Source organism: Mauremys mutica, chromosome 6, assembly GCF_020497125.1.
Source record: "Mauremys mutica isolate MM-2020 ecotype Southern chromosome 6, ASM2049712v1, whole genome shotgun sequence".
In the NCBI taxonomy this organism is placed as follows: Eukaryota; Metazoa; Chordata; order Testudines; family Geoemydidae; genus Mauremys; species Mauremys mutica.
In genome coordinates, this window is record NC_059077.1 from 36,425,564 (window position 1) to 36,452,227 (window position 26,664).

At 42.3% G+C, this 26,664-nt stretch overlaps 1 protein-coding gene and 1 non-coding gene across 3 annotated transcripts in view; both read right to left on the reverse strand.

Moving 5' to 3' along the window:
• Nucleotides 1–513: 513 nt before the first annotated feature.
• TRNAE-UUC lies at nt 514–585 on the reverse strand. The gene has a single exon. It is a non-coding gene; the product is annotated as a tRNA-Glu (tRNA).
• Nucleotides 586–9,080: 8,495 nt separating this feature from the next.
• The window catches only part of DEPDC1B (DEP domain containing 1B), a 58,775-nt gene continuing 41,191 nt past the window's right edge, over nt 9,081–26,664 (reverse strand). For both annotated transcript variants that reach the window (XM_045020066.1, XM_045020068.1), the window contains 5 exons: nt 26,253–26,393; nt 19,746–19,912; nt 17,634–17,810; nt 12,505–12,690; nt 9,081–11,799 (listed from right to left, as the gene is read on the reverse strand). In XM_045020066.1, coding sequence (XP_044876001.1) covers nt 11,638–11,799; nt 12,505–12,690; nt 17,634–17,810; nt 19,746–19,912; nt 26,253–26,393 — 833 coding nt within the window. In that variant the 3' untranslated portion in view covers nt 9,081–11,637. The remainder of the gene's footprint in view (nt 11,800–12,504; nt 12,691–17,633; nt 17,811–19,745; nt 19,913–26,252; nt 26,394–26,664) is intronic.

Here is a 26,664-nt window from a genome sequence, read left to right on the forward strand (position 1 = left end):
GAGGTCAGAAGTAGCCTGGGGGCAGCTGACCCTAGTCTGGCTGCAGCACACCCAGAGCCAATGTCAGTGTGTTGCAGCCAGGATCCCCACTGGTACAGCAGCAGGCTGCCTGCCGCTGTTAGGTCCCCGGGCTGGGATGCAGAGGAGTGGGCGGGCCTGTGTCCCCCTGCCACCCCACTCATGGGTGGCAGTCTCCCCCTCGCCCCAACGCTCAGGCCCAGGAGCCTGGGCTTAAACTTACTGAACTGAGGGTCTGAGCCCTGAACTACTGGTTGTTGCCCAGCCCTGACCTAGGGCCTGGGCTTCCAATACGAGACACTTTGCTCAGCCCCTGCCTGAGGGCCTGAGCTCCTGGCTGTTCCCTACCCCACCAGGCTAATTTGCCAGTGCACTGGACTCGTGTAGTGAGGTGGCCCGACTCCCAGCCGCCCCAGAGAGGGGCGAACCCCAACAGCGGACATTTACATATAGTCTTGGAGAATAACTGAAGCGGTTTATGATTTAAAGTCACTTTTCCCTGACTGGGAATTGAACCCAGACCATGGCAGTGAAAGTGCCAAATCCTAACCACTGGACCACCAGGAAGGTCTTGCACATCATACCACAAACATCATGGCCGCCATGTGTCCTAGTTATTGTCAAGTTTGGGCTTGCACTATCCTACAACTGACTTGTACCTCTGAGATGAGGTTAGTGAGGTTTTTGAATCTGGTAAGGAGTAATGATGCCTTGGCTTCTATGGAGTCGAGGTGTGCCCCGATAAAGTCCAGGTTTTGGACTGGGTTTATGGTTGATTTCAATTCATTTATTTGTAGACCCAGTCCTGGAATAGTGTGATAGTGGACTGAACTGCATCAATTGTGTCTCGTAGAGTTGGGCCTTTGATAAGGCAATCGTCCAGGTAGGGGAAAATCATTATTCCCTGTTTGCGTAGATGTGTCGCTACCATCACTAGAGTTTTGGAGAAGGCTGTTGGTACTGTGGATAGGCCAAATGGTAGCACTCTGTATTGGAAGTGTTCTTGACCTACCATGAATCGTAGAAATTTCCTGTGAGCAAGATGAATGGCGATATGGAAATAAGCATCTTGGAGGTATAAGGCTTAAAAACAGGCCATGTTGCAGTGCTGGTAGTATCGTACCGAATATGACCATCTTGAACTTTTGGGATCTGATGAACTTGTTGAGCTTCCATAGATCCAGGATGGATCTCCATCCCCAGATCTTCTTCTGGGTCAGGAAGTAATGGGCATAGAATCCCTTCCCTCTGAATTGTAGCGGTACTTGTTCCATGGCACCTAGTTGTAGAAGATGATCAACTTCTTGTTGTAGTAGGTGCTAGAATAAGGTCCCTGAAGAGGGACGGGGAAGTGAGTAGGGTAGGTGGGCGGGAGGTAAAGGGGTTAGTATATCCCGACTTGATAACTTCCAACATCCATTGGTCTGATGTTATGTGGCCCAGATGTGGTAAAAGGGCCAGAGTAGATGGCCAAAAATTGGGGAGGGGTTGGGCGTGAGCGCCGTTTCATGAGGGAGGTCATTCAGACCCTTGACCAACTTTTCAAAATTGTGGTTTTGGAGGTGCTGACTGAGAAGTCGGCGCATGAGATTGAAGTGTTTGCCAGCGTTGTGATGGTTGATGCTGGTGTTGGTTATCATATCGTTGCTGTTGCCGTTGCCTGTTTGAGGAGTCTCTAGGTCTCTGATATGATTGGTATCTCCTTCTCTTTGCAGGGGCGGATGTAAGTCCTTAAAGTGTGGAGTGTGACCCAAAAGTCCTTCACTGAATGAAGCACCTCATCTGTCTTCTGATAGAAGAGTTGTTCCCTGTCAAAAGGTAAGTCCTCTACTTTTGTCTGGATTTTTTTGATATCCCTGAGGCACGTCACATTATTACTGCTGTGGCTGCCATGTCTGCTGTGTCCAATGCTGCCTGAAGGGCTGTTTTGGATATGAGCTGACCCTCATTGACAATGGCCTGGAATTGTGTCTATTTTTCCTTTGGGAGCTCAGATGTGAACTGGGCAAGTTTCCCATAGTTATCATAGTCACGTTTGGCCAGTAGTGCTGAATAATTGGCCACTCGAAACTGAAGAGTGCCAGAGGAATATACTTTGTGTCCGAACAAGTCAAGTCTTTTGTGTTCTTTGTCATGGGGTGTAACCCTGAATTGTGGCTGTTTGTTATGATGATTTACTGCCTTGACAACTAGAGAGTTGGCAGGCAGGTGCACAAATAGAAATAGTGTTCTCCCTGGGATGGCACGTAATATATTCTATCTGTTCTTTTGCAGATGGGCAGAATAGAAGCAGGTGTCTGCCAGACTGTCTCCACTGGATCCAAGAGGGCCTGGTTGATGGGAAGGGCAATCGTGGAAGTAGATGCGGGTTGCAATATTTGTACCAGCTTGTGCTAGTTTGTCTTTACCTCCTCTAGCGGGATGTCTTGGCTTTGTGCGACTCTCTTGAACAGCTCTTGAAACTGTTTAAAGTCATCTGCCAAGGTTGGGGGGGGGCATAATTGCCTAATCTGGGGAGAAAAAACAAACAGTTACCTACCTTTCATAACTCACACCACAGTATATCAGGCGCTGCCAACCCATGCCCTCTCAGTTCCTTCTTGCCGACAACTCTGACAGAGGGGCAGGAGGGCAGGTAATGGAATGGACATGAGTGCCTCCTGACACAGGACCGAGGACCTGGCAGCGCCCTGCCTGTTGATGGAATACATCGCAGCTGTGTTGTCCGTGAGGTCCTGCACCGCCTTTCCTTTTAGGTCAGGCAAAAATGCCTGACAGGTGCACTGCCTTGAGCTCCCCGATGTTGATATGAAGAGTTAAGTCGTGCTGCATCCAGCGACTTTGGGTGCTGAGCTCATCCAGGTGGGCTCCCCAGCCCAGATCCAATGCGTCCGAGACCAGGATGAGCAACAGTGATGGGGACACAAAGGGAACCCCCTGCAGCACTGACTTGGGGTCTAGCCACCAGTTCAAGGACGAGAGTCGGTCCAGGGGGTGCCTGCTGAGAATGTAAACCATTGCTAGCCATGTTTGCAGAGATTGCAGACAAAGCCAGGTGTGCCTGACTATGTACATGCACGCTGCCATGTGGCCCATCAGCCGCAGGCAAGTGTGGGCCATGGTAATGGGATGTCTCGTCACTTGGGCAATGAGATCCACCATGGCTTGAAAGCGTGCTTCTGGAAGGAAGGCCCTGGTTCATGCTGGACTGGCATTAAGGTGGTCTTTTCTGTGTTTATTAACAGGCCCAAGTCATTGCAGGTGGAGCGTACCAAATCAAGACTTCTCCGCACTTTACCCAGAGACCTGCCCCTGATGAGCCAGTCATTGAGGTACAGAAAGATCTGGACAACCCTCACCCCCCTGATGTCTGAGGTAAGCCGTTACTGGTGCCACTCATTTTGTAAACACTCTGCGGGGGCAAGGACAGGCCAAAGGGTAGCACTGTGAGCTGGAAGTGGCGCCCAGCCACTATGAAATGCAGGAACTGTCTGCATCCTGGGAATATGGAGATATGGAAGTAAGCATCCTCTAAGTCCCGGATCCAGGGAGGGGATAATGGAGGCCAGGGAGACCATGTGGAACTTCAATTTCATGAGAGACTTGAGGCCAGGTAGGTCTAGGATGGGTATGAAGCCCCACCTTGGCCTTCGAGATTAGGAAGTAACAGGAGTAGACTCCTCTGCCTTCCATGTCCCATGGAATTGTGTCCACGGCCCCCAACTGCAGGAGCTTGTCAACCTCCTGAACCAGAAGTTGCTCGTGAGAGGGGTCCCTGAAGAGGGATGGAGAAGCAGGGGGGCGGGAAGCAGGGATATCCTTAAACTGCAGGGTATAGCCCCAAGTTACTATGTCCTGGACTCAGCGGTCCAAGGTAACCAGCGACCAGGCCAAGTGCAGGAGTGGAGGAATTCTACCATCATCACAAACAAAACTCCATGTTTTTGCAGGAAGTCTAATAAAAGTGTCATGTTTATGTTGTGTCTCTGAAAGTGACTCTACAATTAAAACTTTGGGAATACTGAGTGTTGTTGAACTTATGAGTGATGCTAGGGCACAAACCAGGAACATAAAACAAATATGTTAATTAAATGTATCATTATAAACATGGGAGTGCCGCTCTATGTTTTGATAAAGTAGAAATGTTTGAAGATGGTATTTCAAAGAACAAAAAAACCCTATTTAAACAGTTTATTTTTTAGTATTCACTCTTGATTTTGTTTTTAAATTTAGCTTCACAGCCAGTTCTGTAACACTGGAAATACAGCCCTGTTCTGTTCAACCAAATCAGCAGCTGGATGTTTGTTTATTATGCTGATAGGCAGGATATTGAGAGATACAGTTTGTTTTTGTTTAAACAAGCAATAGGCATTTCTGTGCCATGTAAGGAGAGTTTACTGGGTGGGGGGGAGGGGGTTTTGAAGATACTGTAACTGTAAAGCAGTAATATCAGACCAGTTCTGATATGGCAAAGAGTGTGGAATTTCAGTTTCATTTTATAAAGTAAGATCTGTACAGAGTGCACTACAAGTAACTACACAACTCTGTCCCCATTCTTTTCCTTCTGTTATATAGGTAGAATAATGTCACAAGGCTGACCTCTACTGGGAAGATTTTGACCTCTAGCCGAATCACGAATTATTAAACAAGAACTCCTAAAACAGAGGCCACACACACACACTTGTGTATTGCCGGGGGAGGAAGGATCCTTTCAAAGCCCAGATATTTAATGTAGGTTCCATCACCAAGGCTGCTTACTATCTCTTTGTAGCTGACACTACAAACACATAAAGCAGCAAAGAATCCTGTGGCACCTTATAGACTAACAGACTAACAGCCGTTTGGCAGCATGAGCTTTCGTGGGTGAATACCCACTTCTTCGGATGCATGCTGCAAAACGTCTGTTAGTCTATAAGGTGCCACAGGATTCTTTGCTGCTTTTACAGAACCAGACTAAAACGGCTATCCCTCTGATACTTTACAAACACATATTCATCAGAGAATGAACTATCCAGCAACTCACCCTCCCTCTGCAATTTAAATGTAAAGATAGAACATAAGATAGCTGCTTTTAATAATGTTTGCTCTAAGCATGAGCATTATATTTAAATATTAAAATTGCATAATAAATCTTGATAACAGAAGGCAAAGACCAGGTAGAAAACACACACACAGTTGCTTTTTTAATCCATCTTTCCAGCCTCCTAAGGCAGGGGATTCCAGGGGCTAGACAGTCCCCTGCCAAAAATTAAGGAGTGTCAGGAAGTGCAACTGAATTTCAAGAAGCTTCTCTCACTATAAACTAATCCTAAAATTCTATAGAGTCATGTGCTAGATCTAAGTATCATTATCATACAGGAAAAAAAAAACATAGCTATGAGAAAGGAAGCATAGGAGGCCCAAGGCTAATACTGGTACAAGAGACAATTCATCATATCACTTTTGATGTCTAAGTGAAACCGATGTCTGGAATAGAAAATTTACTCAGAGTAGTTACACATTACCCCAGATAAACACTAAATACGTTCTTAGCCCCCAAGGCACACTTTCCAAGTGTCAATCAAGTTCATAACCAATGCAAAACAAAGAAAACATTAATAAACATACTTAGCATTTGGGAGCCAGTCAGCAGAATATACTTCAGTGTCTCTATCCTTCCCTTGCCTTCTCAGTAGAGATCTCTTGTATTAGAACAAAAAGACTTATCTGCTAGCCTGACTACAGTCCTGGGAAGAGCACAGCTGCCTTCCATTACCCCACAATTAGAGTAGGGAGGGAAGCGCCTGTGCCTTGTTAGCTGTAGCTGATGGCCTGTCTTTTCCTATACCTGCAAGGGTGTTATTGTTTTAATCTGTAGAACATAAGCTAGGTATTTCTGGCCCATGCGGATTTCCCTGCTCAGTCCCTGTTACAGGATAGGAGAGCAAGCCAAACTTTTAATGATGTTTGTTGTCAAACTTAAACTTCTGTAAGTGAAACAAATTAGTTAGAACAGAGTTATGTTCCTGATGTGAGGAGATTCACGGTTTAAGGCCAGAAGGGACCATTAAATCATTTTTATTTTTTTTAGTCTGACTTCTTGTATATCACACTCCATTAAATTTCACCCATTTTTGTGGCTCTTTCCTGCACTCTCCAATTTTTCAACATTCTTTTTAAAATGTTGACACCATTTAGTGCAGTATTCCAGTATGAGTCTCATTAATACTATACAGAGGTAAAATCACCTTCCTTCCCCTACTCACTACTCCTGTTTCCACATGCAGTGATTGTATTAGACCTTTTTGCCACAGCATCACACTGGGAACTCATGTTGAGTTGCTGGTACACTATGACCCCTAAATCCTTTTCAGCATGACAGTTTTCCAGAATACAGCCCCACATTCTGTAGTTATGCCTGGATTCCTTGTTCCTAGGTATATAACTTTGTACTTGGCTGTATTAAAATGCATTGTATTTGAATGGACCCAGTTAACCAGCAATCTCAATCGCTCTGTATGCCTGCCCTAGCCTCACCATTTACAGTTTCACCAATCTTTGTGTCATTTGCAAATTGTATCAGCAGTGATATTATATTTCTTTCCGGATCATGGATGAAAATGTTGAATAGTATCCAGCCTAGTACCGATCCCTGTAAAGTACTAGAAACACCTACTGTTTTATTCCACTGATGACTACTTTTTGAGAGTTGGCCACTTCTTAATCAATGTGTGTGTGCTTTATTGATATTGTATTGTGCTAATTTTTAATCAATGTCATGCAGTAGTAAGTCAAAAGCTTTACAAATGTCCTAGTAGATTACATCTCTACAGGCACCTTTATCAGCTTGTCTGGTTTTCCATAAAGCCATCTTGACTGGCATTAATTATATTCCTATCCTTTAATTCATTCTCATATCAGGTTTTTCATTATTTTGCCCAGGATTGATGTCAGTGATCTGGCTCATCCCCCTTTACCCATTTTGAATAGTGGCATAACTTTAGTGCTCGTCTAGTCTTCTGAAATTTCCCTAGTATTCCAAAATGTATTAAAAATTAACATTAGCAAGCCACAGGACTCCCCAGTCAGCTCCTTTAAGACTCTTGGGTGCAAGTTATCCAGGCCTGCTCTTTTTAAAACATTTGTTTATCCCTAGTAGACATTTAACATCCTTCTTGATTACAAATGGAATGAAAAATACTTCATCATCCTTGGGTGATACAAGCACATGATCCTGCTCCTTTCCCATGACAGACGGTTAAGGGGGGCCTTGTCTGTGTTATTTAATTTTCACAACAAAGCTTTATTTTGAATAGAAACTCACTTCTTTTGTCAGAATCAAAAAAGCAGCAAGAGTTCATTTTAAAAATTCATGTGAAATAAGTGAATGGCAAGTACTTGAGCATGAGGTTCAGAAGCAGGTTCCCTAGGATTCTCATCCCATCTCCATCACTTTGCATTGTGGAAAGTGCACACTCCTGCTTCCCTATCCCCATATCCAAATTGACAGATAGTAACATACTGGCATACATTGCAAGGACCGTAAAGCACTTTAGCTGTTCAGTACAAAATATTTTAATTTGGCAAATGCATGTGCATTCACACCCCTGGAGGGGTTGCCTGTGGGGATTAAACTAACCATCTGAAAGCATAATCTATACTTTAATTGAAGGACCAGTGCCATAAACTTGGAGGCAGTAGCAGATAAATCTCTGTGATCTACTCACTAGGTGGGAGAATGAGCCCAGTGTGTTAGCATGGGTTACAGATAGAAAAAAAGATGACCTGTAATAAAAAGGAGTTTATACTTTATGGTAAAATTGATCTTTAGAAGAAGGATGAAGACCACTGCCGATCTATCTCAGCAACAATTTCATTTTTTAAAAATGGCCAGTTAGGCTGTTGACACTCCCTTCTTTAAGATGGAAAAAAGAGAAAAGCCAGTAAAAACTGGGAAAGGAGTGGGAAGTGGTGCTTTGCCCAAGCCTTGTTAAGACTATTGTGAGATTAAAAAGCAAAATTGTTTCTGAAACAAGTTTCAGAAAACAAGTCCTAAGTGTCTCAGTAACTGAATCTTTGACTGATCTGTGGTTTCCTTGGGGATACCTCACATCTCAGATCTTGAGCAGTCACCCTGCCTGGGATGGAATCATACAATCCACTCCTGCCTGACCAGGGATTTAGGGCAGGCTACACTTGCAGATGTAGAGCGCTTTGAGTTAAACCAGCCTTCGTAGAGCATAGTAGGAAAAGAGCTGCAATCTGTCCACACTGACAGCTGCAAGCGCACTGGCGTGGTCACATTAGCAGCTCTTGCAATGGCCACAGAGAGCAGTGCATTGTGGTACCTATCCCCACATGCAAGTGGCTGCAACATGCTTTTCAAATGAGGGGGTGGGGTGGAATGGAGTGTGTATGTGGGGGGAGAGAGAGAGTGGGTTTTTGGGGAGCTGAGAGCATGTCAGCATGCTGTCTTGTAAGTTCCGACAGCAACAGACCTCTCTCTCACACACAGCATTCCACAGTAATGGTTGCTTTGTCTCAGAGCAGATAAGCATGCCGGCTGTCAGAAACAGAGCTTCCAAAGGGCATATATCGGCATGCAGTGATTCCAAAACAATGACAGGAGTGGCCACTTGACTTAAGGGCATTATGGGACATTTCTGGAGGCTGATCAGAGCGCAGTAATGCAACACCTCATTCACACTGACACCTAGGTGTTTCATCCAATGTGCACCAAGTGTTAATCTTCTCACCGAGGTGGAGTGCCAGGAGCGCTCTAGCCGTGGAGTCAGAGTGCTCTATGTGCCTTGCCAGTGTGGACGGGTAGTGAGCTAGGGCGCCCAGGGCTGCTTTAATGCACTGTAACTCGCAAGTGTAGCCAAGCCCTTACGCTGCAGACTCCTACAATTCACAGGGAACACCCTCAGGTCTGGTTATAGTTCACCAGCTACAGCTCTGCTCTCTCAGGAGCAATGACAAGATTAGCTAATGACCAGCCAGCCTTCATAAAGCAAAGTACTATTTATTCAGAACAAAAGCATTACAGAGAAAATATTTCTTGAAACCAGCTTATATGCAGGTCTTACTTAACAGGCAATCATCTTTCACGGATAGAGAGGCAGGCTTAAAAGTATTTCAGGTTGTCTTGCAGGCTAAGTCCCTCTGGATCACAGTCTCATGTCAGTTTGTGAATTAGGTGAGAGTAACCTCCCTTCCTCTGGCAGGCTGGTCACATCATACGATTCTTAGTTCTTTGTTTGCTATGCTTTTTTAAACCACATCATACCTCTCTGTGCAATTTTCCCTAAGGGGAGAGGCTTCTCCAGGCTTGCTACCAGCCTACAGATTTGCATTAATTGCCTCCAGTGATTTTAGTTCCTGCAGGAAACCCATAAAACTTTCCTGTGGAACCATAACACAATCCCTTAGCCCATAAAGAGGCATATAACATTTACCAAGTAGATGAAATTGTCTTTGAATATTCTTTGTGTCCATCATACCTCTCAAATAATAGCACTCTGCATTCAGGATAAATGAAAGAACTAGTACATGTTCCTTTGTACAGGGATAAATGAAACAGAAACCACCGTGCCACGGTACTGGCCACCATAGCAAAGCATGAGCTGAAGTTTAAGCTATATAAAGTTTAACCTCATTTTCTTTTTCTAATGGAAACAACCTGATAGGCCCTCAATATTGGCTGACTGCTCATGCCAAGGGGAAAATCAGGGCAATACACAGCTCTATAAGAAAACCCATAGGACAATGGCACAGAGCTATCCCTGCTGCCAAGGGAATAAGGCATCTACATTACATATGGAATGATTTCTGCTCCGCCAAGGTTACCCACAAACCCTTATAATGTGTTTCTACTATCCCTGAAAAGTATTCTGTCCAACTGGATAAGTGGAATAATCACCTGGGCTTGGGCCTTATACTTAGTGGATTACTCAGTATTTGAAGAGGGAAGAACAGACCAATGGAAATTTTATAGAAGACTATAGTTGTATCTTCCAAGTTCATCATTTGCATGTAAGCTTTAGAGAATATGGCAAATTAAAAACGTTACATGTTAATCTGTCCAAGTTTATGGGGAAGGAGAAGAAATTACTCCAAGAGGCTTGAATAGTAAAACAAGATTAACTAGAGCTAAAATTGATACATTTTTGTTTCAGACAGGGAAAGTCCACTCTCTAAATAACCTTGATTGATCGGGCCTTCAGCCCTCATATAGATTGTGCCAATCATAACATGTCTTCCATTCTTCTCTTATCCTGGCCTTTCTCCTCCATGTGTGACCATGCCTTTTCATGATAAAATCTTCCTATCTCTTTGGAAGTCAGCTGAGTGGTTGTTTCAGTTCCTGTCCAAGAATGATTAATGCATGAGACAAAGGAGAAGGGAAAGAGAGCTTGTGGGATCACAGTGTTGAAGCAAAAACACAAAGCCAGAAAAAAATTTTTTTTGACTCTGTTAAACCAATAACCTTTTAATGCACATCCTGGTATGAATTTGATTAATTAGCACATTTGCAAAGCAAGAGAGTGTTGTGAAGGCTAGATTACAGCCAACCATTTTATATTCCTTCAAAGTGGGAAATTGATCAAGGTTTTTAAACCACCCTCAAACCTGCTATAGAGTCCACTGTGGAGATTCAGACTCAACTCTTTCACTCTGAAATGTTTCAGAACTGTGGCTCATTACAGATATGAAGGCTATGATGAAACCCACTGCCTCCAGAGAATTACCTTAAAAAGTTTTGTTTTAATAACTGAAAACATTAGAAGTGCTGCAGTTCAAGTACAACCAAAATGTATACAGTAGAACAGTAGAATTCATTATTGAGAACAAATGCATCCTCATTAAAAATAAAATCTATACTTCTTATTTAATTTTTGACCTTGCCGTAAATACCTCCCTTTTCACAGAAAATATAAGGCATTTGATTTTCATATAAAAATGTGTAACTTCCATCCTGTTAGTAACTAATTTTGTACAGCTATATTTAGCAAGATCATGCGAGTTTTCAAAGGTCTGGCCACGCACCAATGAAGTCAATGGAACTTCAATAGGAGCTGGATCAGGCCCCAGTGCAGCATGTGAATGAGGAAACAAAGGGCACTGTTGAAATCAGCATTATAAAATATATCAAGGCAACTACCTGAGACAGAGTCAGCAATTCAGTACAAGATCCAGTGTTTCAAGTTCATTCAAGTATGTACAATGTTTTAATCCCTCCGGCATGCCAGCTATAAACAAATATAATACTCCTTTTCAGAAAAAATGCTGTTGACCAGTGACAAACAAGACAGTGAAATATACACATAAAAATACATCTAAGACTTGAAATGACAACTAGAAGTATAAAAGCAAAGAATTTTTTCCGTATCAATCATTATGAATGATTACCCATCTTGTACTTAAAAGTAACAAATCATTAAAAATAGCCAATGACAAAAATACTGATAATGGTTCAATATAACATCCCCTCCAAAATGTTTTGCCATTACAACCTTTTCCCGCTGTTTCAGTAGTTAAAGTTTTTCCAGTAGTTAAATGCTGTTTAGGTTCCATTTGCACAAGATCTATCCTATCACTAATATACTGAGATACAGTTCACTAATGACTCTAGAAATGTTACATTCGAAAACTTCTGGTTCTTTGAAATGGTTGAAAAGGCTTTTTCAATGCCCACATCAGCAGTTGTGGTTTCTGTTTATTTTTTTCCGGAAACAGCACTGCCTCGCTTTCAGGAGTAGGAAATCGTTCTTTATACACTTCAGGGTAGGATTTCTGAAACTAAAAGAAGAAATACAGTTTAAACAAAACTTCACAGCAAAAGCTTGACATTACTAATTCAACTACTTACAAAATAAACAAACAAACAAAGCAAATCTCAGCTATACAAGTCAGTAAAAATATGCTTTCCTGTGCCACGCAGTCTAGAACTATGCATTTAAAACTTGGTAGTCTTTTCCAATAGGATGTGTTTTACTGCAAAGCCCCTACTGTGAGAAATTAAAGTAAAAATAAACTACAATTATTCCATCTACAAGAGAGTGTCTACAGTTTAAGTCTTAATGCCAGCCTCCTTTTCCTTTTGAGAACCGGAAGCTTAAAATTCAATACTTTTTTTTATGAAAACGCCTCAAAATCTCAAACTACACAGAAAAACATTTCCATCTTTTAACTTCATTAATCTAAAGCCATGTCTACCCAGGGACATTCAGAAAAGTAAAAGGAAATCAACCAAAAGTGCAAAGTCAATTTGCATACATAAAAGTATGTTGACACCCTTTCCTCCTCTCCCTCCCCGCCATAAGGATGTTCTCAGTCAGGATTTAATGTGCCTTTAGTTCACTGTGACTTAATCCTCAAGGATTAAACAACTATGAAACTGATCTTTATACAGATGTAAAAGATGAGAAGCAAATATATCAAATCCTTCACATACGCAAGGTTGAAAAGAAACCACAAGCAATGATTTTTGAGAATTTTCTTTACCTGCTTCAGCTTCTTCTTCTTGTCTTTGACAGATATTTCTTTATTCATTGTAATTTCTTCCAACAGAGCTGCCAGTGGTTCTTGAGAGCCATTTACTCTTTGGTATTCAAATTCATCTGTACTGATTTGGCGACAGAATGACGGAGCAGGAAGAGTTGTATCAGTATCAGCGTCTGCATATTTTATCTGAAGGAGAAAGAGGGTGAAAGAAAGGACTAATTTCAAGAATAAATTTGGAAAAATTGGCTTGATTAAAGAGAGGGCCTGTGTGATTCACTGACCACTGTGTGACCTTGATCAAATCAAGAAACATGTTGATGCTTCAGTTCACCCAGGCCATTTCTTGTTGAAATACAGAATCACTAAAGCACTTCATCATAAGTTAAGGACAGGAGGAGGAGGAGAGAGAACCCTGACACCTGTGGAAAGAAGGTAAATAAACAGAGGTGTTAGGAAACAGACAGACAGTGTGGAGGAGAGGCAGGGAGAGTGCAGTGATAGGATCTGGGTAAGTGAGGATGGCACCAAGAAGCAGCTAGCTGGCAGAAGGAGAGTGACCAGCTATTATGTGGCTTCTCCCTCTCCCCTCCATACTGCCCCAGGGATACAAGACCACCCTCCATGGGGAAATTGCAAAGTCTGCCAAAAGGGGGGAGAGAGCGAGTGCGCGCGTGCACACAGAAATCCACAACCCTTTGATTGGTCCTCTACTGTTTCCAACACCACTTCATTGGTGGGGAGGGGTGGATTATATTTCCCAAAATCCCTGTAAAGCAAAGATTAGAAAGTTGACTGAGATCCTTGGTTGAAAGATGTCAGAGAGGGGCAGAGTACTATTATGACCACTAAAAAAAAAAACCCTTGAAACCATGCAAAACATGTCCCAGAATCTTAACATGGACAGTTTCATAGGTAGGACACCCTGCAATCTTAACTCAGTTGCAGAACACCACAATAGAATTTGCTGTGCAGATTTAGATAAACAAGCATTTACTCCAAATTAATGAATTTAATCTTACACTTTTTCCTTGTTACTCAGTTCTACATTATTACAGAATAATTGGGAGCAAGATGACAACCTTCACGTGGTGCTTCTGTTAAGTGCTGGTGTTTTTGTGCTCTGCGTTTTGTGCAAATCCATCAGCACACCAATGTCATCAATTGGCCACTGGACGTTGTTTTACCGATCTCCCAGTGAACGTAGCAATGATTATACTTGCCCAAATCACCCTTTTCAGGACCAATAAAGAACAGTTGGGCCAGTCCTCCGAATATACCAATTTAATGTAGACGGGATGTCCAGGGGAAAGTGGATTACCTCTCAAGGACCATCAAAAGACCATCACATTGATACTGTGGCCCTCCAAGACAAACACGTGAAAGAAGAAGATAAAGCTGCCAGACATAAAATCTATGGCTACACCAAAATCACTGCCATCAACCATCCAAAACATGGACTAGCAGTGTATATGTGAAATGGATTAGAGGATGTGGAAGTTTGGAAGATTTATTGACCAGTGGAAGAGAGCTCCAATGTGGTTAGAATCAGGGACATCATTACAGTAAACATATACAAGCCACCTAACATCATGTGGCCTGATTCCATCTTACCTTACCTTCCTCATCCGGCCATTTACATAGGTGACTTTAACAGCCAACAAGAAGACTGGGGATACTGCTCAAATGACGCAGCCATGGAGCAGATCACAGAATGGGCCTTCCTTGAAGACCTCCACCTGCTCTATGATCCGAAGCAACCTGGATCTTTTTGGTCTGCGAGGTGGACATCGGATCACACCCTGACCTGTGTTTTGTGACCTAGCTGTTCAGCATACAAGCTGTTCAGCTGCACCCTAACCCGAGATCGTAGCACAATGGTTGATTTCCAATGCTGGAAACTTAGGCCTAATGCAAAAAAACCCATGGTAACTGCTTTTCATCTGAACAATAAAATGGCTAATACCAAACTTGATGTACAGTTCTGCGGTGAGAGCATCAGCCACGAAGCTAATCCAAAGTATCTTGGCGTTACACTGGACCAGAGTTTGACCTTTTGACAACATCTCAAGATAAGGTCAGGTCCCGTGTTGTACTTGTCAGAAAACTGGCCGGAACATCCTGGGGCTCCAGTCCAGGGACTTTACGAACCACAACAATTGCCTTGGTATATTCTGCAGCTGAATATTGTGCACCAGTGTGGTCTCATAGCACTCACACTAAACTCCTTGACAATCAACTCGATAATGCTATGTGCATAGTGTCGGGGATGCTCAAATCTACTCCAGTTGATTGGCCCCTGATCCTATCGCACATCCAGCCTCCACAGATTAGAAGAGCTGCTCAGATATCTCACTTTCTTAATCATGTCAATGCAAATATGAGGATCCCACTGCACCATGACTTGCAGAACCCACCAAAGACTAGATTAAAATTCCGCAACCCTCTATGGAACCGTATTAAGATCCTTACACCCAACTTTGATGCGGAGGCTCAATGGAGAGTCACATGGAGCACTTTGACAGCTCAAAACAAACAGCTCATCATTGGTCTGTTGAGGAACCATCAGGTTTTGATTTATGTCAGAAAGACTGGTGCAGATTGAATTACATCAGGACATCTCATGGGAGATGTGGACAAACCCTCTTTAAATGGAAAATGAGGCAAACACCTGTATGCAACTGCAGTCAGCAGGCACAAACGATAGAGCACATCGTATGAATGTCTCCTTCATTCTTTTGCCAGGGGCCTGAAGGACATTCACCAGCTTACTGCTGTGGCAATGTGCTGGCTATCAAACTTAGATCTAAATTTGTAGTTGTTGCTACCTACCCAAGCCATACAAAAGAAAAAGAAGACGACATAGTAATTGATTATTCAAACAATCTAAGGCACTATAGGCATAGTAAACACACCTAACTGTATTGGTATGGGGGAGGGAGGAAGATTTGCATGTAGTCCAAATGACTGACAATAAAACATTCAACCACTCATTTATGAAACAGAGTAAACAAAACCATAATCCAAACTAATCTAACAGCAGCCGGCATGTTACAGTGTTATAAAATAGCAAACTTCACAGCTCTTCAGGGACACCAAAGCTTTGAAAGACAGAGCAGAAAAGTATTAGAAAGTGTGACACTTAAGGCTGCAGTTCCACATGTGTGTTACTGTGAAGATTTTACAAGATAAATCTATCTCTGGCTAAATCAGTCACAAAAAGGACTCGAACTTTGAAATCATGATTTTAAATTTAGTCACAAAATCAGTCAGAAAATATAAGTAAAGCAAAGAGTGGACTACATTAAACTCCCTCCTATCCTACCTTCAAATAATCAGTGAATGACTTGGGTAAAACACAAACAAACAAACCTCAAACAGTTGAGCGGTTCTGCTAAGTCAGAGCAACACAGTGTCAGCTAATGGTTTGTAAAACAGCCCCAGGAAGGAGTTGACCTTGCTTCTCCCCATTGTTCTAGCCTTCTGATCCTTTATGTACTTTCGGTATGAATAAATTGTCCTGATGGTTTTGGGGCAAATGACTCACAAAGGTTTGCCTAACTGAACATGCCCCTACAGATATTCTCAGAAGCTGCACTGGGAGTTATCAGGGGAACTAAATCCTCTCTCACAAAGGCTAATGAAGGATCATTAAGACTCATGTCTATACATGCAGAATTGGAAGAAGGCAAAGAGGATATTGTCCACCGTCCATACCTGGGGAGGGCTGGAGTAAAGGGTGAGGTTGGGAACATGGCAGAGTGGGTAATGCAAATCTTTTAGTGCAAGGGGCACGGTTATTAAGGGAAGGTTGAGGTCTTGAGACAAAGAATCTCATTTTTCTATATAGCAAAATAATTTTCCTGAATTGCAGGAAACACCAATAACCAGTACTGATGGGAAAGTGAAGTTAGGATTATGAAGAACTATTGAACGTAAAAAGGTTGAGTGATGCTAAGTCATTGTGAAGCTTGACTTCCCTTAACAGATTTAACAAAGAGTCAAACACCTTCTCTCTGGGAGGAACTAAAAAAAAGAATTAAAAATAATTTCCTGCACAAGATTACAAGGGTGACACTGTGATTATGGCATCTAAAATCCAGATATTTTAAATATAAATATACTGGCAGACATGTTAGAAGAGAAGACATCCCTTGAAATTCCAAAAGGCTTTCCTTTTATATGATATTTTAAGCCCATAATTCTGAAGCAGAACCAGCCCAGGAGGCGAAAAAGGAAATAATTAAGTTTCCTCTTTAAGCTTCAAAATTTGTGAGCCAGCAAATTTAGATCATCTGCTGGAGTTTCTGAATGAGGATCTGTGTTGACCTCTGTCCTGCCAAACTGGAAAAAATACTTCCTGGCTCTAGGTGAACAAGATAGCAATTAGTATTGTAGGTTAGGTATGACTGAATACATTCTGAGAGTTCACCTGCAGTAAGTGGGTAGGGATTTTAATCCCTGACAGAAGAAGCAGTTAAGGATTCATTTAATTGACTGAGTGCCTTCTCGAGAAGGTTCATCTTAGTACAACTGAAAATAGCTTACATGTTATCTATAACTATGGTTCATATTTCTCTGATTTTTTACTATATGTTTTCCTCTTCATCCTTTTAGAATTGGGATCTCCATGGAGATGAGGGAGAACATTTTATTCTTCTTGAAGTCATGAATCACTAGCTCAGCCACTGCTACAACCCCCAGCCTTCCCCATGTGCAGGTTGGTGTTTTGTCACTGAATTAAATTTTAGATAAAAACTTTCTTTAATGCAACTGGGATTTAGGAATTCAAGTAAGTTAGGAGCTTTTGAAAATTTTACCTTAAGTCAGGTCGCAAATCCCCACCCCGACCATGTTTCATTAGTCAGCCACAAAAAAGCAATGCTTCATGACATGCAGTGGGTATATAGTCTCCCCCTGCACTATTACTTTGCCTTAACTACCCGATATCTACTTAGTGTTTGTATAAATATACGTCTATAACGTGTTGCTGACAGCAGCAATTCATTCATGCTATATGCAACACCTAAGATATCAGACACACAGCAAAAGCTATAAGACTTGTCTTATTTTTAGGAACAGAAGGGAGAAATTTCATGTGATGACAGAAGAAACACTTCTATTAGCCCCACCTGGACTCTTCGGAGATGTATTACATGCTCCTCTATGATAGTCTGTAAGGAGGAAGGAACATTCAAGATCTCTTGACAATTGTCCATCAGGAATGTTACTAGTTTAGCAGCAAGCAGTTCATCCAAATCCACTTCATCTCTAGAGCAGAGGATGCAATGAGAAAACGCTTGAACCATCTGGAATAAAAATAAGGAAACAACATTGTATACATTTTTCCCTGTTTGCAGGAAAAATTGTAAATAGTGTTGAAGTGCAGACTTCAACAGCAGCAACATGTTTCCAATACACAATACTTCTTTAAATAGTGGTGTAAGTGAAACTGTTAAACCAGACTGATGACTGTATTGTTTGCACTATGTTAGATTCCAGTGGTGCAGTTACATAGTCTAGCCTTTAGTTCAGACCTAAACTATTGGAAATAAACTCTGTTATTCTTAAAACTTGAAAAGATAGCCATTGCACGTGGGATATCAAACCAAATAGAAAATAAAAGTAGTACTTCATTATAATAAATCATGGACTATTATGTAGTGCAAAGTCACAAGGTTATCTGGATTTCCTTATTATTAAATAAAGAAAATGTTTCTGTAATTCTAACTAGATTTCAGAAAGCTGTCCAGCTCATTTTCATGCAGCTCTGGACCCAAACTACCACAGCTGGTTAGACACAGGTGCAAGCTACATTAGTTGTAATAATTGTAATAATTAATTGCAATAATCTTTTGTCTATTTTCCAGTCATTACTTGCCATTGTTAGCACAGCAGACAAATGGAGTTCTACTTCTCTGCCACATGCAACAGACTAACTTGTCATCTGCTACATTAAAACACTGTATAGAGTACACACATAGGATAGATTACACTGCTAAAAATAATGGCACTTAGGAGATTTTAATCAAGTTATCATGTATAGTTAAATTAAATTCTTAATGGCTAAAAAACAAATAGGTGCATGCACTCTGGTTTCATTTTACAGTGAAAGGGACTTGATTAATTTTCTTTTGTGCTTTTATTTGCAATATACTCTTAAAGGCAAGAAAGCCACATTTTCACTATCCTCTTGGTTCTCTGTCACATGGAATCTGCCATTTATATCTAATGGAACAAATGGCAATGTGACTTTGCACTGCCTACGGTACTTCCTTGTTTGCCCTCTACTGTCATTGGTGTTGGCAGCAACAAAACACGGGAAACAAGGTTGGAGAGAGGGTCTGAGCATAAACCATGGCTTTGTCAAAATCTAATAAAAATGGCACTTAAAACCGACATTTTTATAGCAGAGTGGTGAACAAAAATATTGAGAGTCTGGCAGACATTTTCCAATGGATGAGTACTAAGGAAATCAAATTCTGGGCTCGGTATATACAACAACCTCTCTTTAACCTTTAATCTATGTCTGAAAAAGGCAGTGTCTGAAGCATCTCCCATCACACACCATCCCCCCAGATGCAATTTCTGTGAAGGGGGAAGGAAAGCAGATTACTAGAGGCACCATCCCTCCCACACACACTACCTCCCTCTAGAGCAGCCCATCCAAAATCCTGCTATCTGGGGAAGTGGGAAACTAGCCATTCCTTCCCTTCCCTGAAGAACTCTACTGCAGTAAAGCCTCATGGCCAAAACCATCATCTTCTATGTATCTGATACTCTATATTAAAACCATAATCATCTTTAAATGGCCCCTAATTGTTCTTTCAAACAGCAGTAACATAGCCATGGAGTTTTTCCTCAACTGTTAGAATACAAAAATTATATATCACTAGAATCTTTTACAAATAAATTGTTTGTCAACATTTCACCCTGAAGGCACCAAAGATTCTCAAAGTACAGCAGCCTATTCAGTTTAAACAAATTTGATACTGTGGGAGACCAAGTATTTAGGCTACAACTCACAACTGTTATCCATTTCTATGAAAACAGGGAGAACTTCCAACTTCTAAATGGTGCTCTCATCAATCAGTATCTACAGGGTTGAAATAATCAACTGAACTTTGTTTGCTATCATCTCCAAAATGTACTATATTTTGTATGTATTAACAAGAATCTTTCATCTATGCTGTTTCAAGGTTTCATAAGCCTTGGTAAGTTTTTCATATTAGAAATATGCATACCAGTGTTCTGGTCCCAGCTGTGTCACAAAGAGGTGGCAGATCTTTGTTGAGGCTGATCCTTGCCATCATCTTCATCAGTAGTTGCAGCTTTTTCCGATTTTCCGGAGGCAGCAGAAGACAGGAAACCCGAAGTGCTTCAATGGCCTTTTTGTTTTTCTGCAGCAGACCTGGTTTAAACAAGATTTACATAAGAATGGCCATATTGGGTCAGACCAAAGGTCCATCCAGCCCAGTATCCTGTCTACCAACAGTGGCCAATGCCAGGTGCCCCAGAGGTAGTCAACCTAACAGGTAATGATCAAGTGATCTCTCTCCTGCCATCCATCTCCACCCTCTGACAGATAGAGGCTAGGGACACGACTCCTTACCCATCCTGGCTAATAGCCATTAATGGACTTAACCTCCATGAATGTATCTAGTTTTCTTTTAAACCCTGTTATAGTCCTAGCCTTCACAACCTCCTCAGGCAGGGAGTTCCACAGATTGACTGTGCGCTGTGTGAAGAACTTCCTTTTATTTGTTTTACACCTGCTGCCTATTAATTTCATTTGGTGGCCTCTAGTTCTTATATTATGGGAACAAGTAAATAATTTTTCCTTATTCACTTTCTCCACACCACTCATGATTTTATATACCTCTATCATATCCCCCCTTAGTCTCCTCTTTTCCAAGCTGAAAAGTCCTAGCCTCTTTATCTCTCCTGCCTTGCCCTGCCCTGTGTCCCTGCACTTCCTGCAAGGGGGGGTGGGCCGGGTTAGCTGTTCCCACCAGGGGGAGTTAACCCCCTCTGTACTGGAGGAAAGCCACTCTGCTTTACTACATGGGGATAGTTAACAGGTTTAGGAACAAGAATTAGGGAACTCGCAGAAGAGAACAGACTATAGGTGAAATCCTTCCCCTACTGAAGTCAATCCTTGGATTCTGACAATTTAACTCAAGCTTGAAAACCCAGAGCATGTAGGTATACCATTTGAACTGAGAAAACTAAATTGATCATGGGTGGAATATATTCTTCCTAAAAGAGAGAGAGTTCTTGGATACTATGAAAGAGAACCCAGAAATGGCATAAATGTTTCCTGGAAATGAGGCTGTTAAACAGTTTAGGGAAATCTATCTAAAATCCTGTAATATAGTGACAAGCTCTACCCATTCTGGAATTTTCCAGGTTATATATTCCCTGTTATGCATCTATATGCAGATGACAAAAAGGGTCTATACTCTGGTGCATTGGAATAAGTGGTACAGTGCTTGTATAAGACAGGGACATGAATGAGGGCTAGTTGTCTGAGACTAAAGGCAAATAAGACTGAGAACATTAGCAGATATGGGATGAAGTTAAAAGACAAGTTCTTAGACTGAAAAACCATTAGGGCAGAGACCATGCCTCATGTATGTTTGTAAAGCACCTAACATAAACAAAGTCCAAGTGTAACTGGCACAAAAAGAGAGAAGCAGAGAAGGTGCTCTAACCTAACATTTGGGGTCAAATTAAGAGGAGCTCTTCACACAGAGCCAATTTGGAAATTTAAATTGCCGTACCAGAGATATGCATAGTACTACCAAATTAATAATACTTACAAAAAAGAATCGAACAGATACTTACAAAGAATCAATAGTCTACATCTTCTCTCCTTAGGTATATCTTCATTGCAGAGTTATTCTGAATTCTTACTTGGGTGTTACCCTAATCCCACACGCAAAAGCCTCTCACCCAGGTTTACTGATTCTTTCAATCCCATAGCTTGCATAGGGCTATGGGCTAGAGCTTGGGTGCCACTTTCACATGAGCTGGTAACCCATAGGGTGATCAGATGTCCCAATTTTATAGGGACAGTCCCGATTTTTGGGTCTTTTTTTAAATATAGGCTCCTATTAACCCCATCCTGATTTTTCACATTTGCTGTCTGGTCACCCTAGTAACTCACCACCTTTGCAGTGAGATGCAGGATGCTGATAGTCCCCCAATATCTTCCCACAATTCCCCCCTCCATATGACCAGAAGGATAGACAAGATCTTCTACAATTCACTGAGAAAGAATTAGTGGGTTATCTTACTGCAGCAGTAAGAAGCATGAGACATGCTCCCAGAAGTCTTAGCGCACACCACACACACACACAGACACACACTTAATCACAGTATCAACAAGGATCCATTAACTCAAGTATGGCTTTGCAGACTAGGATAACCCAGATGTTCAGACCTTGTTAACTCTGCAGTGAATCAGACCTTTTTATATTATATTTCTAAGGTTCAAAGAAGGGAAATAAAAAACAATTACACATTCACCTAATTAAGAGAGGTATAAGAACTGAAGGGACGACTCTATAGCCACAAATATATTGCCTGGTAAGATGATTTTCTGATAGTCCTCCTGAACTTATTTAAGAATTTCTTTTAGAAGGAAGGATCAGAAAGAAGAGAACACATGCACTCCAAATTTGCATTGAAAAACTCTGCACACTGCATTACGTAAAAGTTATTTGCTAATAAAACAAAGACAACCAAAGAAATCTACTATTACATTACTCCTAGTCCAAGCATAGAACCCAAAATTGACACCAGAATATTCAAGATAAATTACAGTACTGATCACCCAATTTCACTTTACTGAAAATAGTTTTTGCTAAGCTCAATGGCAAATGTATTCATGCAACACCAAAGCTACCCTCTTCCCCCCACCTTTAAATATGATTCCAAGTTAACACATCAAAGATAAATCTTTAAAGCACAAAAATTGCTTATTTGGCACATTGTTACATTGGTGCGCACACAACTCAAAAAGTGTCTCGCTGGGTTAAGTCACAGCATGCTTTTATCACTGGTGATTAAATAATACCAACTAGGTAGAGAAGAATCCCTATGAAAACAATCACTGAATTACGCAGAATGTAAATTTAAGCAGTGCATAAAGATCACTGTAGCTTGGGACCTTAGCTCCTCTGTAGTTTGAAAATTATCCTGCACAACATCTTCAAGTTTAGCCACATCTTTCTTCCTAATAAAAGAAAATCCCACAAAAACAAAGGAATAATTTCTGGATAATGTTCATCTTTTCAGGAATTGCAATGAGTGAACCTCCTGTCTCTCTGTGATTGTAATGGCTAACTGCAAACTGATTTTTCCATGTGTTTCTGCAAATGCAATTTTCCTTGATTTTCTGTTCAACTGAAACATTATCAACTGAAGAGGAAAAAAAGGTTATCTTTTCAAGTTACAAGCAACGTGCTTGCTTTCTACAGAACAATAACAATAGAGACCCCAAGGGCAGTGGGCCCGCCTTCTTTCCTTCTGCACAGACTGGAACCCGCAATTCCAGCTCCTGAGGATGGGCTCAGTACTGGGCTCAGAAGTCTGGGTCGGGCACTGCTCGGTATGACAGAAGAGTCATTCTGACACCACAGAGTAGGAATAGCTAGGAGGAGGGCCAGGCCTTGGCGGAAAATCCCAAGGGTTCCAAAAAGGCCATTGCATTTGCACGGGCCACTGCCCACTGGTCTGGTAGGAATCCCCACACTGTGATCCACCACCACGTAGGGCAGTCTGGTGAGGCACTGGTAATGGCCCCTCTGCTGGGTGCACAACTCTGCCTCAGACGCTGATGATGAGTCATCTTCGGGAACCACGGAGGTGCGGTACGCATCAGCTCCAAGGGCCAGTGCAGAGTATCCAGGGATTGGTGCTGAAGCAGGGAAGCCCATGTCGACATCAGCAGGGCCAGCTTCTCTCTAGATCAGGGGTCGGCAACCTTTCAGAAGTGGTGTGCTGAGTCTTCACTAATTCACTTTAACTTAAGGTTTTGTGTGCCAGTAATACATTTTAACGTTTTTTAAAAGGTCTCTCTCTCTAAGTCTATAATATATAACTAAACTATTGTATGTAAAGTAAACAAGGTTTTCAAAATGTTTAAGAAGCTTCATTTAAAATTAAATTAAAAAGCTGATCTTATGCCACTGGCCCGCTCAGCCTACTGCTGGTCTGGGGTTCTGTCTGCCGGCTCCTGCCAGCTGGGGTCCCGGCTGCCAGCCCCGCTCAGCCCACTGCTGGTCTGGGGTCCTGGCCCTGCCCACATAGAGAGGGTACCTACCTTCTCCCTGGTTCGAGCCCATTCTCTTCCTCTCTCTCTGCACTGAGCTGAGGGTGGGAGTGCACTGAGCACAGGGTTGGGGATGAAGGAGCAATCTAGGGAGGGTGTCTGGCCAGGAGCTAGAATGAGGGAGGAGGCTCAGGGTTGGGGCAGGAGGTTTGGGTGTGGAGCGCTTACCAGGGACAGCTCTCATTTGGTGCGAGGGTTGCAGGTGGGAATGTGGGGCGGTGTGTGCAGGAGCTCCCGTTTGATGCTCAGGGTGGCGGTGGGGATGTGGAGGGGTGCAAGAGTCAGGGCATGGGGTGTGGGATGGCTGGGTATGTGTGGGGGGTGCAGAAGTCAGGGTTGGGGTTGTGGGGAGGTGCAGGGGTCAAGGCAGAGGGCTGGGGAACTCAGCTCTGGGGGGTGCTCCCAACCCCTTGCCAGGAGCGGCTCATGGCAGGGGGCTGGAGGGGATATGCCCTGATTCCCCCCCTTTCCCCAAAGCCCCATCCCCGCCTCTTCTCTGCCTCCTCTCCAGAACAGCAAGCACACTGCGGCTCTGCTTCTCCTCCTCCCCAGGGCGATCAGCTGATCAGCACAAGGAAGAGAAGAGGTGGGGGCAGGAAAGCAGCACGCTGGGGGAAGAGCCGGGGAGGGGGGAGCTTGGCTGCCGACAGAACCAAGCTTCTGCCTCCTGCCCCCGCAGGAGAGAGCTGTGGGCGGGGGGACTGAGTGGTGCCGAGACCCCAGCAGGCGGCAGCGTGCCATTAAAAAAATTGTGCCGCAGATTGCCAACCCCTGCTCTAGATGGTAACAAGGGCTCCAGTATTGAATGAGGGCTCAAGGCAGCATGCTTCCTTCTGTTCACCCTCACCACTGGTGCCGACTCTTGCACTGCCAGCGATGGTGGTACCGAAAGTGCCAGTAAGTCCTTGACCACAACGAATGCCTCCACAGTGGATGGCACCACGATCCTGCTGGTGCCACAATGTTCCCTAGTGCCAACAGCTGGTCCCACAGCAGACTCAATGGAGCCTGCCAACAGGGCAGAGTTGATGGTGCAATCTGCAGAGCAGGAGCAGAAGAGTGGCCAGACCCAGGTTGCACTCCACTCCCTGTGCTTGTCCTCTCTTAGATACAGGGAATGCCCTCTCTTGCACCACTGCTTCTTATGCTTCTTTCTCAGCACCGGTGATGGGGAATGGTGCCCAGAGTCCCATGCAGCAAGAGAAGCACTCCGTATCGACACCAAAGGTACTGTGCCAAGTCTGACCAGCTTAGCTCCGAAGCCAGTCTGAGCACCACTTCCATCAGGAGTGACTTGAAACTGGCCTCCCAGTCCTCCTTCATATGCAGGCTGAACTGGCGGCAGATCTGACATTGATCTCATATGCAAGTCTCACCCAAGCATTTTAGACAGCTGGAGTGCGGGTAACTCACAGGCATGGGCTTTCTGCAGGAGGCATAAGGTTTGAAGCCTATTTATTCAGATATCCTTAGTAATAATAAGCTTTAAGATTGGCTCCAGTACCATTATTGGTAGAAAACAATATTCCTAATAAACTTTTAAAAACCACACTATAAATTTCTGCCACAAGACAGCATTTTTCTTATGCTACATAATCATTGTGTTTTACTACGGATCAGGTTCTCTTTAGAAGATGGAAATGAAACCTCCTCAATGTTACATATAGAACACAGATTCACCAAAGGCCAGCTACTAATGTTTATGCTCTTGGAGTAAAAATTTTCAGTACTGCCTAAATCTTATTTTCAAAAATGCATAAGCCACTTTTAACTGAAAATGTGCAAAACTTTTTTCATTTTCACATAAACATTGCTATAGGTGAAGTGGGTTTTTTTTTTGTATTCTATTTGTGAAGATTACTGCAGCTGTGAAATAAAACCCTGTCAATGCTGTGTGAAGTGAAATGCAATGTACAATGGAAAGTAACATGCAAATAAAAAGTATGTGAAAGAACAGGGAAAGATTTTAATTGAATAGGATTTTTTAAACAGATAATTTAATAATAGCTAGTAAAAGCATGCAAGAATAAAATGTATACAGAGTGCACAGAGAGAAAGTCAATAATAGAACTTAAGAGCTGAGTCCCTTTTGAAAATAAGATTTAGCTATCTAAGTCATTCAGACCTTGCAGTGCTGACTGGAACTACACCTCAATACCTTTAAAAACCTGGTCCAAGACCTTCAGCCTCATAACACGACTTAAGGTATGCAACAATTGTACTGTGTTGTCTTAGTTATCAAAATATATTTACATATTAGAATATTCTATTTATAGTTACAGTGGAAGGAACAGGTAAAAAAAATTGAGAGACTTGTTAAATCCTTATAAAAGTTAGATAATTTGTGGCAATGTGGGGGAAGAGTCACAATTGTTCACAATTCTTCTATTTATTATATTACAAGCCAACTTACCTAACACACTGACAAAAACATCAAAAAGATGAAATGTGAGTAGAGGTTCCTTCATATGGCCATAGTAGTCTGCTATCGTTTTGAAGACATCTCTTTCAAATCCTATGTACGAAGGTTGCTTCAAATCTGAACAACTGGGCCCTAAGAGAAGAAATGAAATCACAAACAGGGTTATCTATTTTCATTTCTAGCCAATACAAGGAAAGTTTCAAAAGGGAAAAATGTAAACTAATTATTCAAAGTAGTAGTTACACACATTGCAACTAATCTAGTGAAAACAGACATAATACACGATAAAAATACCCACACAGTTCTTACTGTCCTTAAAATGAGTCCACTCCTTGCTATTTACTGCTGTACACCAGGCGTTTAAGATTTTTCCAACACACTATAAAAAACTCCACAGCCCACC